We start from the raw sequence: 19562 nt of genomic DNA, 5'->3' as shown, positions 1-19562 counted from the left end.
TCAGGTCTGTGCATCTGTGAACAAAGTTTCATTGAAATCTGAACAACGGTTTTTGAGAAGACAGGGTAACTGCAAACAACTAGTATGTGGCATCAAAGTACTAAGTTTCATTGAAATGTGACAGCTAAAAAATGGTTATTATGCAAATTAGATATTAAACATTCATAAATTTGAACAAAGACCATGAATTATTCTGGAGCACTAATCTACTGAGTGTCATTGAAATCGATTTCTGAGTGGTTTGCGAGATATCGATGGAAAAGCTGTAAAATTGCCTTATTATGCAAATCAGATTAACATTCAATCGAAAAAACTAATCAAGTCTGTGTATTGTCCCATAGCATCTCCATGTACCATGTTTCACTGAAATCCGACAAGCAATTCTCGATACACCAGTGGCGCACGTACGTACGCACGCACGCACGCACGCACGCACACACCCCTTCCCCAAAGTCATGGTTTCCATGGAAACAATTTGGGTGCCCTTGATTTTTATTTGCATTTTGACATTTATCTAATAGATATTCAGCAAAGCGTCAAGAAGTTGTAGAGCTTTGAAAATTTCCATAATTTTACGAGTTAGCCGTGAGCTTCCATAATTTTGTTGATTATTGAGTTCTACATTTTGAAAGAAGTCATTTGAATATAAAGAAACAAACTTCGTATTAATGATTGCTACTACGAACTTCATATACATAAAGCTTTTAAGGTCACAATGGAAAACAAATAAAAATTAATGCAGTAATATCACACAACTCATACTAGAATAATAATTTCACCAAATGGCCAAATCCTCAGTTCAGTAAAAAAATTGTTTTTTATTTGCATAAATATCTATGGTGTGAGTATAACGCAATGCATTGTATGATAAGATAATTACAAGAATGTTTTTATGAAATTAATAAGTTAATTTTAATAATATAAACAAATTAGAAACAAATAAGGTTAAAACGGTTCAAATGCTAGACATTGTTACTGACAGCCAACTGTAAGGGCGCTCTATGGGTGCTCCATTGTCAACCTTGATGATGCTCTAAAGGCATCCTGTTGTCAACTCTGAGGGCGCTCTGTTGTCTACTCTGAAGGCAATGTGCAGTCCACTTCATGTTGTTCATTTGATTGCTGGATCTTTAGCTGGTTATTTTCAGTACTAGCTATTAGTTAGTGAATACATTGACGGTGCACATCACAGTCCTATCAGTTTCTCCACAGGTTTATACCTCCATTCATTCTCTTGCAAAGTCCCAAGAAGATCTCGCATCTGTGTGAGTCTGTGCGTATGTAGTTCTGTAAAATAAACATCGGCATGAAATAAACAAAAACTGGGTAAAAGACAATAGCATTAGATAATAAATGAAAACAGGAAAAAACAATAGCATGAGATCATAAACAAAATCAGAGAAACACACAATGGCACGAGATAATAAACGAAAATAGGAAGAAAAAACAAGCAGCCTGTCGGCTGAGATAGCTCCGCTGATAGCAATGCACATTTCAATTAAAGAACAGAAGATATCATTGGAAAATGAACAATATGTAGACTTGCTAATTTCAACAAGAATTCAAAAATATCACTTTTTACCAAAAATGACAAAAATAATCATCAAAATTAGATAATTGAAGATATCACCATGAAATTAACAAATCTGAAAGAGGTCCACATGTAGTACCTATATATGTAATATAAAAGCAATCGAACTTGTGGTTTATAACAAGAAGTCGAAAATATCACTTTTTACTAAAAATTACAAAAATATTCACTAAAATTAGAGAATTAAAGATATCACCATGAAATGAACACACCTGAGAGAGGTCCACATGTAGTACCTAAGATATCATTGGAAAATGAACAATATGTAGACTTGCTGATTTCAACAAGAATTCAAAAATATCACTTTTTACCAAAAATGACAAAAATAATTATCAAAATTAGATAATTGAAGATATCACCATGAAATTAACAAATCTGAAAGAGGTCCACATGTAGTACCTATATATGTAATATAAAAGCAATCGAACTTGTGGTTTATAACAAGAAGTCGAAAATATCACTTTTTACTAAAAATTACAAAAATATTCACTAAAATTAGAGAATTAAAGATATCACCATGAAATGAACACACCTGAGAGAGGTCCACATGTAGTACCTATATATGTAATATCAAAGCAATCGGACTTGCGGTTTTCAACAAGAAGTCAAAAATATCACTTTTTACCAAAAATTACAAAAATATTCATCAAAATTAAGAAGTCGAAAAAGTAAAACATTGACACGGAAGACGACGACGATGGACAATCACTCATAAGCTCCGCTCGACAAAGTCGACAGTGGAGCTAAAAACGGCATAAGCTCAGGAACAAAACAAGGAAAAACACAAAGGCATGAGATAATAAACAAAATCAGAAAAAGAAACAATGGCAAGGAAAATATAAATTGTCTTTAAATGTACATTAGTAATACTCATAGATTTAGTTTGAAGACCATCACAAACTGTTGTAGGTAGAAATATGGATGTGTGGAATATTCAAATTTAGGGTGCTTACCGAAAGTCTGCTAAATCCATGTGGAAAACATGTTTATAAAAAAAAAAAGTAGTTGATTTACCATCGCTGTAATTTTTTTTATTTGGCAGATGGTTTATTATTTACACCCCTGAACTGACCCAACACATCAACATATGTTCAGGAATACATTAACGCACATTAATTTGCACAACAAATTTTATTTCTTTTTTCACAAGCTTTAAAAATTAAAGAAAAATTAATCCTTACCAAGGTACCTCAATGAAATTTAAGCAGCTACGAAACGCATAAATTAGTCGTTTGCAAACATTCAATTAAGTTTTTCCTGATCCTGGGGTCTCAACCACTGGGTTACGTTTAAACACAGACTTTCATTATGGGACATACTGGATATAACAACTATTCTAAGATTCGGTTTGAACTATCGAGTGATAATTTTTTTTTACTGAACTAATGATAAGGAGTTGAATAAAACCTTTTGAATTTCTGCGAAATAATACTTCTATGTGGATAAATGAGGTATTTCTGCATTTATTTCATGTTTTCATTTGATTCTTTACAGTCTATGAATATACTCATCTCATAAACTGATGACATTTAAAAGGTGGTGACTGTGGGTGTTGCACTAAAACAAGACAGCTATCAAAGAACAGCTGTACACATGATCATAGACAGAGGACTGTGGAAAACATTCAAATAGCTACCGTATTTACCATTTTCATTGGGTCTAAGCTTAATTAGCAGGTCATTAATTTAAGACTACCCTAGTATGATAATTGTTTTCAATTAAAAGTGTAATATGGACAAAAACATGTAAATTTTAAGATTATTGTTTTATACTTCATGATAAAGACAAAAATGGCTTTGTAGCAAACACAACAGTATTTGTTTAATGAAGAATTGTAAATGCTAATACATGTACGTATGTGTAGAGATTGCAGGGTTCACATTGGCAGTTGTCTGGTTGCATCCTATTTTGCCATGGGACAACCAAATCCTGAAACTGGTTGCCTATTGGTACAAATAATTGCAGTATCATATGTTGCTACTTACCTCCAAATACATGTACAGTACAGTTCTCGCGGAAGCTTTGGCTTCACTTCAGCTTCACCTTCGCTTCAGCATCGCATCATTATGGCATTGTTATGGCTTCAGCATCGCTTCAATGTCGCGACATTAAAAAGTTAGGCGATTATCGCTTCGCTTCATTGTGGCCTCATTATGGCGACAATGTGGCATCAGCATCGCTTCATCAAACGAAGAAGTACTGTACTCATTTCCCCCAAACCTCTTGACCGCTTCCGCTTTTGACCGGTCAATTCCCGTTTTATTTTCGACCGTGCAAAAATTTGGACTACTAAAAATTTTCTGGTTTTCATAGATCACGGTTACTAGTTTAGTTTAGTAACCGTGCATAGATGTTGAACAACCGTCAAAAGTTCAAATACTTTTTGTTTTAACTATCTATAATTATATGCACGCAATCTGACCCTTTGACCTAGATTTGGCTGGGATTGAATATTTTATTTTAGACAATATTCCGACGTGACGCACTGCTACAAAATGTATTCAACAGAAGTACAACATGGTTGTGTGGGTTTCTTTTCCTGATTGTGTTGAGTTTACGATTTGTATAATTATTGTTGTTTTCCCCCAAGCAGAAGACAAGCCGAAGGACCATGAAGCTAAATAGAATTCCCACGCATGGACGTGGACTGAGTGACAGAAAATAGTTCTAAGGCTAAAATAAAAATGACCTACTATTACACCTCTTTGTGTATTTGTCAATTTTGTATATATTTGGTATGACCGTATGATCGTAAATACCTAGAAAAATCTCGTCTTTCGTTAATAATTTCATTTGTTTGAAATGTCTACCGACCATAATTTGTTTCTCCAAACGGTCCCGACGTCCGTCATTCAACACAACCAGCATTTATTTATCGCAATTCATGGGGATCATGTCCCGTAATTTGCCGGCTGTACAACCAAATAATTAAACAAGTACTACTTATTGTATTTTTGTTTTACCTTGCGAAACTACAACAGAGCGTAGAGTTGTCGCAGTTAAATAGTCGCCTTGAAATCTATGGAACTTCAACTACTAGTATCCATTTCTCACCTTGAAATAAAAAAAAAATCGAAGAGCATCGGGGGATATATTATTAAGCAGTCTTACGAATCGCTAGCTTTATTTTATTCGAATTCATAAAATTCACGAGTTTTCGACATTTGTTGGCAACTTCCGCGCTAAGATGGTTGAAAATGTGGGTGTGGTTTTTTCGCAAAGTCCTGTTGATAATACGGACAAATATGGTTCTGTGACCCAGGTCGTGCTCCGATCAGGTGACTTTCAGCCAATCAATGGTGTTGTAACAAAACATATTTAACGCAAATTGAAGGGTCGTCGTACCATCCAATCTCCATCGTTGATTCACAAAGTTTTGTTTGTGCTGTGACAGGCTTCGCAATTATTCACTGAAAAACATCGGTATATTTTGACAAACGGATGTGATTTTACCTCAGTTCAAAAAAAGAAAGAAAAAAAACAGGGCTGAGATACAAATCAGTTTTGCAAGTTGGGAAATAAGGTAAACCAGACTGGGGTCGATAATTTTCAGTATCGAAGGACTTTCGTGTGAATCATGATTTTCAAATTGTTCATCGGCTGGTCACCAAATATTTACGGCCACACTAAATGGACACGTTTTTTTTCTGAAGCCCAATAAATTATTTCTGCATGTCAAGCCCTATTCGATTTTTTACAGGGCATGTGGCTCGTTTTCATTCGAAAATATGTTTGTGAGAATACTTTTAAAGTACATATAGATCGAGCCCAGATCACTGATCGTGACTTAATTTTGAGAATTGTTTGTCAAATTTCACCAGACCGACGCCACTACAACCATCCAATCATATGTTGGAAATGAACGCACTTGTTTTGGAACTTTGTATCAAGATTACTGGCGACGACGCCGACGCTGCAGGCGGCATACGCTTGTATTGCATGTTTTAGTAGTCCGGGCATGGGGTCGGACTCGGCTAAAACTAAACGAAACACAGAAAAATACCACCGAAATGAGGAATCCGAATCTGCTCTTCAAGCAGCAAATAAAATGAGCGAAAAAAGGTAAATTTATAACAAGAACAGTTTCACTTCGTATACAGCAAATTGTGTTGTATCAGAACGACGATTGCATCGTGTGATTTGAATTTATCACGATTTTCCTTCTAGTCAATATGGAACTCGTCACCTTGCCGATTGTAATGTACTTCGCAAAGTTTTTGGTGCCCAATACTCGCAACACTAAAATAATTAAACAAGATATCTTTTTAAAATGTCATTTTACTCTTGATCATATTATTTTATTCGCCTTGAATTTCAAATCGATTACATATCGAACTTCTGTACATGTTTTTGTTTACTGCCCTTCTGCGTGCAAATAACGAGGTCATACTCATGTCACAATAAGTTGAAGCTGATGCCATGTTGATGCCATGAGACTGCGAAGCTGAGGCCACGATGATGCTACAAAATAGCGAGGCGAACGTAGCTTCAATTTTCAATGACGCGAAGCTGATGCCACAATGATGCGATGCTGAGGCGACAATGAAGCCATGCGTAGGCGACAATGATGCCACAAAAGCCAAAGCTTCCGCGAGAACTGTACTGTAGGTAGTCTAGTAGTACCCCGGTAATTTGTTTAGATTAAAAATCAATAAAATTTATTGGACAACTACATTTTCAACAACAAAAATTTAAGTTGGAGGGACAGGAGCGTATGAATAAAACTTTGGTTTATTCCCCAGATTAGAAATGTCTACAATGAAGGCACCAATGAACAAGGCTATATCACAGTGCTTGTCAACACGGAGTTTCTATGTTAGTGGAGAGCACCATGAATTTGAATATCCAAACTCCCATGGATCAACTCTGTCTGAAATTATTCGTAACAATCTTCAATGAAGACACAACCTAGCAAAAAGTAAATCATATTCATACATGTTAAATATTAATGAAAAATGACAGTACCTTTTTGTGTTGTTTTAAGACATTGTTCCATATCCCTTTCCACACACAAGACAGCAATCACATGATCTATGACTGTATGAGAAAATAAACATTTATTATAGCAGATGTACTGACACACAATTATTAACAATCTAGATTCAATATTCTACTTTAATACGAACAAATTTAATGATCTCATCTCTAGTGAGTATTCTCCATAATGGAAACACTAATGAGTATCCTACAAACCAGCACAAGCATAATCAAAAAAAGAACTCCCATGTGCTGAGGAGGTATTGGAGGCATACAAAGTAGAAATAGAGAACATGTCAGCTAATACACCCCTGCTTTTTGAGATGCACAATGTAAAAGCAACCTGATTTAATGATACTACCAACAAATTTTCAAAATATTAACAGAATAATAAATTTATGTAAATTAGGTAATTGATATGCATAGATTTTCACTTTATACTAATAACGTATGGGGAGTATCCCAGAGTACCTATATCATTGCAGAGTACCTATATCAATAATAAATTTATGTAAATTAGGTAATTGATATGCATAGATTTTCACTTTATACTAATAACGTATGGGGAGTATCCCAGAGTACCTATATCATTGCAGAGTACCTATATCAATAATAAATTTATGTAAATTAGGTAATTGATATGCATAGATTTTCACTTTATACTAATAACGTATGGGGAGTATCCCAGAGTACCTATATCATTGCAGAGTACCTATATCAATAATAAATTTATGTAAATTAGGTAATTGATATGCATAGATTTTCACTTTATACTAATAACGTATGGGGAGTATCCCAGAGTACCTACATCATTGCAGAGTACCTATATCAATAATAAATTTATGTAAATTAGGTAATTGATATGCATAGATTTTCACTTTATACTAATAACGTATGGGGAGTATCCCAGAGTACCTACATCATTGCAGAGCACCTATATCAATAATAAATTTATGTAAATTAGGTAATTGATATGCATAGATTTTCACTTTATATTAATAACGTATGGGGAGTATCCCAGAGTACCTATATCATTGCAGAGTACCTATATCAATAATAAATTTATGTGAATTAGGTAATTGATATGCATAGATTTTCACTTTATATTAATAACGTATGGGGAGTATCCCAGAGTACCTATATTGTAACAGCTGAAAATTGGTGAAAAATACTATGCATAGATTTCAGCCAAAAACTAGTTTATCAGGTCTGTGTGTTATCTTAGAGCATCTATGTACTAGTAACCAAGTTTCATTGAAAGAAACATGTTGTATACGTCAATATGGGTAGCATATCAAACATGACACAGAGCGACGACTGTAGCACTCCATTAGGTCTTCTAAAAACCCCTTGATTACCGGAGCCCATGTTTAGCGGGGTCTGATGGATGTTGTGCTGCACACGCTGTATTCTGCCCTATAAAAGCAGGTACAGACATGGAGGTATTGTAACATTGTTGCATTCTGGTTTAGCATCAGAAATTACTTTTCTGACAAATACAAGAAACTTCAAAAAATCAACACCAGCCTGATCATTGGTCGAAATTGACCATGTGGCCCAGTCCAGTGCCCACATAATTTTGACTCGCAAGAGGATTTAAAACGAGCAAGTCACAACTGCATATGCGCATGCAGCAGATGGGCATTGTTGTTACAAACAAGCATCTACCCATGAACCTTTCTGTTTTTTAGGGTTGTTAGAGTCGCTTAATATGAGTAAGCAGATAACAACCCATCCTCTTTAACTCATTTTGTGAATCAAGAGTTTCAAACGATATCTTCATTTGGTTTGGGTGTCAGTTAAATAAATTTTGCTAAACATAGTAAAATCGGAGAAATAAAATACAGCTGTTGGTAGCATTTAAAAAAAAAAAAGATCAAAATTTGGTAATACAAAACACTGAATTATTACTGAAATGTACTTTCTCTCGTATAAAAAAATATAAAGACATCATTACAGGCCTATAATCCTACAGGCATACATTTTTATGTTTTCTCTTTTGACCAAGGTCGTATAAATTCATTTTATCACAAGCTACAATAGTTTCATCTTGGTAAAATTACACCCACGTTGATGATGATTTACCATATTCAATCGTATTTCACAGTAATTTACGATAGACAAATCACTGGGATTATAAAAACGAAAAGCTGTGACAAACTACTAATATATTTATTATAGCAAATGATAGTACAAATACAGAAACTGTGTTTTCCTCAAATTATGAAATATTAGAAAGGGCAGCACTCTTCTTAGTAAACGATCTTACAATACCGTTTGTCACACTTGCAAAATCTTGCTAGAAATAAAACTGATATTATTACAGAATGCCAATCAGCACATTAAACAGATTGAATGCCGACAATGTGCGCAGCCAATTTTGACTCCAACCGCATCTACTTCGATGTGACTTTTTAGTGATTTGTTGCGAATCCCAAGGAAGTTAATTGCCTAAACAAAGCCATTATTAAATTATTTCAACACTAAATAAGCGATAAATACGACTGTTGCTAGTTTAGTTTTTTGTTTACCTGAATGTGTGTCCAATTTGAACAACTTCACGAATAATTAATCACATGATATAATGCTCAATGACATTTGAAACAAACACAGTACTGTAAAATTTCGCTGATTTACCATTTCAGGCATATTCAGTGGGTTTTAAATTCACGGTTTTATCATTTAGATAATGTGTTCTATGCCAAATTTTACATATTCACTGGGTTTTAATTTAGCGCATTTTCCAGTCAGCAAAATAAGCAAAATTAAAACACAATGAATAATTAACCCTTTTACAGTATGTGATAGACTATGAGATTTGTGCAAAAATGTTGATGCAAACTTTTTCCCAATTTTAAGTATTTTTGTTAACTTTAGACCAAATAAACACAATTTACCATTGACTACAGGTTTTGATGAAAATTTGAGGAAAAATATTAAAAAAAAATGACATGAATTTTCATGAATTTAGCAAAAAATTGAAATATTAATGTTAGGTAATAAACAATCCGGATGAATAACACAAATATAAATACGACAGCAATTTTTATCAATGATCAGGAGTCAACTTCTTTTTCTGTGAAAAAAGTAGTTTAAGTGTTTAAGACTAGATGATAGATAGATAGATTTGTTAGAAGTCTTACGATTATAGAAATCGTTACGATATTTCTTCATAGAATTCACTTGTTATCGTTTTAATTAACCAAGAATTCCCAATTACATATTTTGTAACTATTTTTGCATCAAACAAAGGAAGATGTAGTACTTTTGCTTTCAACGTCATGGTAAAAAAAAAATAGTAAACATGCCTTGGTGAATACATTATAATAACACATGAAGAACGTCCTAATATTTACAACAACCGTGGTCTAATACATGTAAAACTGAAAACAATTATTTGTGGTATGATTACTGATTCGCATTTTTATTCTAATTTTTTTTCTCATCGGAATAAACTAAAAGAAATACGGTGTATAGGCAATTTGTGAAAAGTAACACTACAAAAATTTATGTAAATTATGTGCTCATTATTATGCAAATTAGCCACCCCTCTCAACTAAAATCTTGGAGAGAACACTGTCACAAACATAAAGCACCACAGTTGATTTTGAATGAAAACTGGAATGATCGAATTTGGTTATCATAAACTCGAGTTTTTGTTGTGATTTTATAACACAATTTCTGTATGTTTTGATAGAAGTATGACCATATCTGAAACTTCGTCTTGCTATGTTTTGGACAATGTCATATTTTGGGGGAGGGAATTTCATAGGATGGAAAAAGTCATAGAACTAAGTGCCTTAATAGCAGCAATAGCTGAGGTTTTGAACACTTGTTTTGTTTTGAATATAACCACATAAAGATGAGCAAATCTTATCGAAATATTGTTTTCTGTTCACTGCGAGAATCACGCGTTATGCGTGAAATCGAACGTAAAAACAGGACAAACAAAGGTCATAGCATCTTAGTGGCGTCAAACATCGCGTGGGATTCGACAAATGTTAAAGTATTTTGGGGGACATTTCCATGCTTAGTAATGTGCTGTCCACATTTGATGATAGGCAATTTCGGAAGCAACATTCCACTGTCGAAGATCGGCCAGTCAATATGAGCTACAAAATAAAGAAATTAAGAGTTCAAAATCAAATTGTTCGATTTTTCCCGGCAGACGTTCGGCGCGTGTCTTTCATGCATCTCGCGAAATCTTGCAATTGTACGGAAAATCACCTATTGCATGACCAAAGTGACCCTACAAGGCTAATGTCACATAAAATGCTAAGAGTCGAGTACATATAATTTGTTGAATTCAGTCATGAGATGGGACTAGAAAATTATGTCACACTATACTATTATACAGTGTTCTCCACAAGGGGTTTAAGAGGGGCGCAGCGCCCCTCTTTAATTTATTTGCGCCCCTCTTTAACTTGTAGCGCCCCTGTTTATCTTTAGCACCCTCCTTTGTTTTCGGTAAACAGCTGTCCCGACGATGTTATTAAGAAACCTCTTATTAGATATGCTAATTATATGCAAATGTGCACCCGCCGCCCCTCTTTAAATTTTATTTGTGGAGAACACTGATTATGGGAAGAGACACATAAAAGCCTATCAAGATGGCGACGTATTTAACATGGGATTGTTAACATGTGTGCAGAGCCTCCAAAGTAAATTGTGTTTTTGTACCGTAATTCCAATCGGATTAAAATCTGATGTAGTGTACGGGCTTTAATTATTTTGGCTATAAACTTATTTTAATTTTATTTTTTAATACTTTTGTTATTAATGCCCTTTTATTTTATTATTTTACTTTGATTTTGATTTTTTTTAATTCCGCCTTACCTACATCTGATCCGACGCCTATGTAAGTCCCGTTCAAATCTCGCGTAAGTAACAGCCAATCACAGCCCCCCCTTTTATACAGGCTGTCGGTTGCTTACTTACTTTTTCTACTTGTAAGTGATTTAATGTACAACTTTGATATATTGTTTCAGTATTGTCAATAATATATGAACTTATTTTGATTCATTGTCAATCTGATTAAAAAATAAATAACATTTTAGCAGCGGTTTCCAAAGACCACACTGAAAACACATTTTCTCATTAAAAACCAACTAAAAATATTGTCAATTTTGTTAATACATCTGGATATCAAAAAGTACATTGTAAGACACTATAAATGTTTTTTTACCATATGTGACCGAGAAAAATGTTGAGGATATTTCCTGCCATAGAAAACAGTGGTAAAATGACCTAAAACAGAAACATGCCATTTTCACTGTATTTTATTGATCAATTTTCTCTGAACTGAATAAGGTAAACCCATATTTTTATTTTATTTTCCTAATCCTTGTAAGATGATGCATCAAATATGTAAAAATAAAAAAAATGATAATGATTTTACTTTTGTGTTAATGACACCAAAAACTGTTATTCATTAAAAATAAATCTGTTACGAAATGCTATTGCAGGAATGTTTTTTTTTCATTTTTGTCCACAAAGCATGCAAAAAATGAAATCTATGCACCAAGAAAACAAAGGGAATGATGACACTGTTTTGCGTGAAAATAAAATCGCGCTATCTGACCTTTTATTTCTCATACGTGAAAATAAAGTTTTTCACAGTATTTGTTTTTGCAGAACCAATAGATCCCCCAGGTGCTCAAACATCACCCATGGGCAATCTTTTGCAGTGGACGATGTCTCATCATATTCTGTTCACTACGAAATCTGTGTTATGCATGAAATCAAACGTAAAATGAAATTATTGATTTTTGTGACAGACATTTGTACCATGCAATATGTTGCAGTAAAGGGAAAATCATCTATTGTATCGTATCAAATGGATGTACATCCATTACATATCTTTTAAGTACTGTAACCTACAAATATGGGTATTTCTCATGTTCTAATTCAATTTTAAATATCCTGTAGTACATGTATGTAAAACTTAGTGTTATCCCACTTGGTGTCTGTATTCAAAATTTTTGAATGATCGGCCAATCCGATTGCTTATAGGGCATAACTTTTATAGGGCCATACTGAAACTACAGTTACTAAAAAATATGGTTAGGAAACAAACCATGTTCTTTTCATTGGATGCGTGTCGCGGGTAAACATTTGAAACAAAAGATGTACTAATCTGTGATAAAGATAGCCTAATCATCAACAAAAAAAAGTGTAAAATCATTAAACAAAATGGCTGATACAGTAATGTGAAAGCACGATACAATTTACTCTAAGCCCCCGAATCGCATACAACCGTCATAAGTACACACAGTACCAGTAGTATACTAAAAATTCATTTGGTAATATTTTTAATAAAATAATGTATTTTAAAATAATGACTAAGGGGTTAAAATATTCGTCACTTTTTCTTCCGGGACTGCATTCTGGATTATCGATAAAGTTTGCAGTCGCAGTTTGCACCTCTGTTTATTTTCCACTGGGTTTCTATACTATACGTAGTCATATACAGAAAAGTCAAGTCATACTTTTCGTTCACTATTTGGGCTGTTATCTCATTAAATTATTACTACAAACAGGAAAAAGAACTATAATAATATATTTATTTTGAGATCATCGCAAAAGCATACACAAAGGCAGTATGGGATCGCATATCAACAGGCGCATATTTTCTTGTAGGCATATTACCTTCATTCATACTTTGCAGTGTTCTCATGACAACCTCATATTATGCGAAACTACGCCTGAACTAATCAATTTGAGTAGTTGCTTTGTTTAGTTTGATTTGTGGGAAAAACAAACTAATGCCATCCCAACACACGATTTAAAGTTAAAATATAACACTGATGACCACAACAGAAAGTGACCAAATTTGAGGAATTATTGAGCCAGTTATGGCATGATTCATGTCATTTGTTGGAACTTTAACAACGACTGACTCAAGACAAGTAACAATAACATAGCTGATAACCTCGACTCTACAAAGTGATACTGAATTTTGTCTTTTAGTCTTGTCTGGTTGTTACTTGAAACAAAAAAGCAAACCAACCAATAATATTGCAATATAGCTCACTGGTTTGTCAAAACTGTTACATTTCAACTATCAATGTTGCTATTTTGTTTGCAAAACACGATTTAAACAGTGAGCAAAAGACCGCTGGTTGGGCGTTTTTCGTTCACAGTGATTCCTTATAGTTGGAATGTTTCGCCTAAAGACAGCGTTTTGTGTCATACCTACCTGGTGTTGACTGGTTATCTTCGAAAGGAGCTGGTGAACGGAATAACGCTTTTCTTGGTTCATTCCGAGCAGGCGATGACGGTGAACCCCTGGTCGCCATTTTAAATTTCAAGAACCATTGTATGTTTGTTGAGCTCGTTGTTGCTTTCCTATTAACCGCAACCTTGATGGAATGTGACTGCGCCATCTACGGTAAAATATTCTGCTATGTAGACCGGTTTGGGGGTGTGTGTCATATACTGAGGCGTGGGGCAACGATCACCAAATATTAAATTTGACACGAAATTAATATTAAAACGGAGAGGTCGTCAAGACCCTGGGTAACAACGCACGCTAAACACAAAAATGCTCATGGGTAGACGCTTGTTTGTAAACACGGCACGCTACGGCCGTTTGCCACATGCGCAGGTGACGACTCCCACGCGTTAATATGGTGCTTGACGCCATGCAATTTTTACGTGTGTTTTGGTAGGTAACAATAATAGTCATGGCACATGCGCAATAGTGTTTTTTTTTAACGAGCGAATACTATACAATATGTTGTAAAAGCTAAATTTTATTTGACAATAAATCATAATTCATTTTGTCCTCAACATGCTGTATTAAAAAACGATGTTAAAAAATACACATTTTCTATTAAAGTGGAGGATGCGTCGATTTCACGGCGGCGGAAAAAATAGTTTTGCGAAAAGTGGGGTGAACGCGAAACCACCACATTTCGCGGTTACAGGGGAATTTCGCGTTAATACCTCTATTTCGCTATTTTTTAAATTTTTTTTTAAATTAAAAAAAAAAAATCGCCCAGACTGTGCCAGTCTAATCGAGTGGTACACGTTACGTTGGGGGGGGGGGGTATTATATATAGAAGGCAGATACACTGTTCAATATTTTAAAGAGGGTGGCGGAGGTGGCTAAATAAAATTCAAATGACTGGGAGTGACAGAAACAATAACTTAGTTATACATTGTGGAAATTCATCAAATATTTATAAAATATTTACCCCCGGAAGACCCCTGTGCTACAATCAAATCCGAAAACCACGTTTTCGTTAGCCTGGGGGAAGACATTTGGTAACGCACATTTCCCATGAGTATCTGTCTTTTCACTTCACGTTTGATTTATGCGCGAAATCATAGACATTAGAAATGTAGTTCCCATCAAACTGATTCAAAGCGCTTCAACTTAATCGTTACTACTTTTTGCCGTGGAATATTCAAAATGTAAAACATATCATAGTTCATTTTCAGGTAGCACGGAAATTATTGTGGTGGGTCAAAGGTCACACTGACTGTTGATGAATTCTATACGGGTGATATTTTTTTCGCTAAACCTTTGTGGTGGGCCAAGTTGTTTGAAATTTATGTGTATATCTTATTTACAAAAAAAAAACAGTTTTCTGAAATGTAGTGCAGAATATATTCTTAAATATGATGTGCTAGACACTACATGTTGGCGTATACACTCAGTGCGTAATTTGTTATTGTAAGTTGAAATCGTTTGATTTCAACATTATATATTCACTAAATACAATAATATATTGCTTGTGTTCTAGTACGCACTAGTAATTATAAGCGCATGCGCACTTTCGAAACTCATCTTGTGAATTGAATCACATAAACGCGATAATAAAAAAAAATTCAGAAATTGTTGGCGTTATCGGGGAAGATAGTAATACAAATAATATTTGTCTGCAGGATTTGTTTTAATGTGTTTCAGGAGTTCCAGGGGTTGTTATCATCATGATGGTTTAGCAAAATTGTACAGCCCCCTCCATGATATACACATTATAAGGGAAAACAGATAAGAGGCACGACAGGTTCTCGTGGGAAGCAGAATGTCTCCAAACTTGAAAGCGACACATGATGAACTGTCGGGGAAGAAGCATGGATTACGGTCGGAACCAACACAATTAAATTCATGAAAGCTACTCGGACCGCTACATATATATAATATGCTAGTGGTTAACCATACTCTTTGGTAATTATTCAATAAAACAAGACATTACGTATTCATTCACAATGAAAGATATCAATACGGTGCTATATTCGTATATTTTACTTGACTGTGTTCATCTTCTTTAGAACGAATAATGTCAATAAAGTTATCTTATCTTATATACAGTAATATTGAGAATGGATACTTTGTCCGAAATATCTGGTTATATTATTATTATTATTTTATTTCCATTTCTCTGAAGAAATATACCCCACTAACCTGGGGGAACAGGATACAATGCGAAAGTTACAGGCGTGACTTTAATCGCCTCAATAAAATAAAGTATTATATATATATATATACACACATACACTAACAAATTATATCTAATCTGAAAAGCTGTGTATACAACTTGAAATCTTGCAAGAATTTGGATGATTTCATGGTTATCCTGAGAAAAAATATATGTGAGTTTACTGATAGGCGAGAGGAACTCGAATTGTGGTTCAATCCAGTTAATTCGATCAAAAAGCGGTTTTCGAATATGGTTATATGCTGGACAAACTACCAGAAAATGAGTTTCATCTTCAACAGCATCTATACATATTTATATTGAATTACCATGGACTACGATTACCTGACATTTTCAATATATATAATATGAAAAAAGTGCAAATATTTGGAAACACTATTTTTGGCTTTATTTGAGAAATCCGCGTAAATGTGAAAACAAGATCATTCACTGTAGCAATATAAGTTATAATCTCGAACAGCGCCATCTACGTCAATGAAATGAAAATGAAGATATGGTAATTTTCTCTTTCCACGACCGTTAGCGCCCTTTCTTATTTCAATTAACTACGCGTAAATTGTTTACCGAGATTTTCACTGCTATTTCAGTGCTATTAACCTCTTGTGAGACGAGTCCCCTGAGGTCAGTTTTAAAATTGGATTGACTGCCGACTATAAAACCACCTCTTTTTATTTATATTTGTTGAATAAATAAAAGCCTAAGAAACGAAACAAAATGATATTTCCAGGCACTTCATAAATTGCGGCGCGTTCTTTCAGTTTTATTGCCTCCGATCTCATTTAATTCTCCTTCTACCTGTCATTAAATATAAGAAGACGGCATCGGCGTACTGGGTTTAATTTAGACGTATATCACCTCCGGTTATTTTCACCATCAAGAGAAATTATTTCTAAACGTCTAGTTTTCCCACTTTCTGTTAACCGTCCTATTTATCCCTAATATCCGCCGTCGTGAGCCGCTCCGTGTGATGTAGTACCGCCGCCCCGATTATCGGCTTCTTGCCGACCATTCCATTTTCTTTCCTCGCATCACTTGCTGCTCCAGGCATCCAATAGACTATTTCATCTCGTTTTCGTGTGTAATTTGAAGCGATGAAACTTTTTTTTTTTTACTGAGGCTGATGCCTTTCGAGGCGTGAAGTCAAAGAAACAGCGCTCCTGTGGCTATCGGTGACTCGGAGTCATCGGCAATCACTCCAGCTTGAAAAAACAGGGATCGTCTCCGTCTTTCACGTATATCTCTGTATTTTAAATATTGCAATAAAAGCCCGTTCTTTGTCTTCAACAATCTTTTAGAAATAGCCGCAACAAAATGAGAGTGTGTCTAATAACAAAGTAACATATTCATTTCGAAACTACTTCGAATTAAGACACGAGCCTCTATAAAGCGAATCTCTTCTCGGTGTTTTGAGACGGACATGAACAAACTGGTAGCGATGTGCTTAATTAATCTCGGGGTGAATGGCAAAACGTAAATTAGTACCGATTTCTACAATCTTTGGGAAATCGCCACCGTCACTGTTGGCTTGAGCAATATAAATGTTCAACTGTAGAGAAGGCCCTAGAATGATTCCAAATTTGCGAGTATATTTCTCAATATCCTGTCCGCTTCAATTTGTCACAGGGACTGTATTTTCTAATTTGAGCTTTTAGATAGCGATCTTGTGTATGATACTCCTTAAATGCCACGCCAAATTATAAGACCTTCATTATCCGATTCCCAGCCGCTGAGGATGCTGAATTACCCATTTTAGTTTGAAGTTATTGTATTCGCCGGCGTTATTTACTCTCATTTGAGCCGAAATTGCTTTGCCTGTTACTTGAAATGGATGATTGAAACGGACAGCCAATCAAAAAGCCACCTCGTCTGTCAATTTCATTTTTTGTTTTGAACTGAACGCTCCGAACATATCTAGCGTTACTCGAAATAAAAATCTGGATTTTTTTTACTAAATCAGATATATTCGGTAAAAACAAAACCGTCTTCCTCGTGGTGGCAGGATAGTCAACTGTTGTTGACTACCAGGTAATTCCTGTATCAGCAACGCGACGGGCAACAAAATCCAACCCCCACGTGATCATGCGGTGACGGTCGCGGTAATTTGAACAATAAAGCGAATTTTACCCATAAGTAAATAACAAAACCATTTTGGCGCGTCAACCGCATAGCCAACTGTCGTACACGTTGAAATATAACAAACTCATCGAATTTACCAACAGTACTCTGTGGGGGTAGCCATCTAAATCGTAACCGGGGATTTAAAAAAAAATGGCTGCCTCATATACTAGTAGTAACTATGGCAAATTGGTTGAGTTTAACGTAGTACCACTGGTATGTACGGCAGTTAATGGTGCGGGTTACCGCGCGAAAGACGGTTTTATCATTCACTTATGGGTAAAGATGGCGCTGGTTGCGCTAGCATCACCTTGTTAAAATGATCACCTGGATTTGAATTTGTTGCCTCGTGGCTCATACAAGATTATTTGGTTTGAAACATAATCCTCGATTCAACAGAACGATGACGTAAATGACAACTTTTGCCATCCGAGCAACTAACATCTTTTTCTTCACAACTTCAATGGAAAAGTTGCCCTGCAGTCTACGGTACTATGAAGGCGACCTGTTGTCATAGAAACACACTAGTGGAATAGAGAATAAGCTTTTCTTTTCAGATCGTAATTTAAAATTACGTTCAGTTAGAGGAGGATGTCTTTCTCACTTTTGTCGGTTTCATTTAATTTCGCTTCGTTGAAAAGTTTATCTCATTTCAGGTTGCCTACTACGTTTCTTTTGTAAGCACCGTGATAACCTCGCTGCAAAATATGGCTTCGAATCGTTTGCTTGCTCCAATCCACCGCTTACGACGACATACTATCAGGGTGACACATGTGTTCGCCGCCACACCAAGTTGCACAGTTGTACGGCATGTATTTGTGAATGGGCTGACGCCGTACTGATCGAGGAAAGCGGGAACACAAAACAATCATTAAACAGTGTGCTTGAGTAAAGCAACATCCTCCAAAAAATTGTGAATATGGAACACGTGATTCAAAGGGCGGCAGTCATCGCGCCGCGTTCTGTTGGATATGGGATTCATAGCGACGTATACAACGCGTGTAAAATACATTGTTTATTTACATGAAATTCGAACACGCACTGCGCAACGACCACCGCGCTTGAAGAATATTATATGTTTCTAACGTGTTCGCCAATAGACGGCCGATGAAATAAGTATGTTCTGTGACGTCATTGGCGATCATTAAATGTGATTAATATAAGACAGTTAATACGATTAGGTTTTTATGTGAACTTAAATAAATCCATACGAGCCGTCATAATTCCGAGTACAATTCTTTTGGTATGCTGCCCATTGGTAAACGTAAAGTATTATAGGTGTATTGATAATTTGTTCAAAGGTAGCGCTCCATAAAATTAATGTACCACATGAACGAGAGAGAAATGAAACACGTTGGTTATCGTAAAATACATGATATTCTCAGCATCGAGACAAACATAACTTAAAGGGGCGGAGCAAATTACCATCCCAA

General features: G+C 35.2%; 1 protein-coding gene across 1 annotated transcript; it reads right to left on the bottom strand.

Annotated features, from left to right (window-relative positions):
• Positions 1-793: 793 nt before the first annotated feature.
• On the bottom strand, positions 794-13931 carry LOC102804709 (uncharacterized). The gene is made up of 3 exons (XM_078011230.2): positions 13767-13931; positions 6557-6628; positions 794-1287 (listed from the first exon to the last, which is right to left on the bottom strand). The coding sequence occupies exons 1-3, from the start codon at positions 13864-13866 to the stop codon at positions 1187-1189; spliced, it is 273 nt and encodes a 90-aa protein (XP_077867356.1). The 5' UTR covers positions 13867-13931; the 3' UTR covers positions 794-1186.
• Between the last annotated feature and the right edge of the window lie 5631 nt (positions 13932-19562).

This window comes from Saccoglossus kowalevskii, chromosome 19 (assembly GCF_978046115.1).
Source record: "Saccoglossus kowalevskii chromosome 19, keSacKowa6.1, whole genome shotgun sequence".
Classification (NCBI taxonomy): Eukaryota; Metazoa; Hemichordata; class Enteropneusta; family Harrimaniidae; genus Saccoglossus; species Saccoglossus kowalevskii.
This window is presented reverse-complemented; position numbering and strand designations above follow the sequence as displayed.

What these genes read in the sequence shown, in the direction of transcription:
- LOC102804709 (XM_078011230.2), bottom strand. Translation starts at nt 13,866, where the DNA reads ATGGCGACCAGGGGTTCACCGTCATCGCCTGCTCGGAATGAACCAAGA. An exon ending in AGATAACCAGTCAACACCAG is followed by an intron (nt 6,629 to 13,766) that starts GTAGGTATGACA and finishes TTTCTCATACAG; the next exon opens with TCATAGATCATGTGATTGCT. An exon ending in TCTTAAAACAACACAAAAAG is followed by an intron (nt 1,288 to 6,556) that starts GTACTGTCATTT and finishes TTTATTTTACAG; the next exon opens with AACTACATACGCACAGACTC.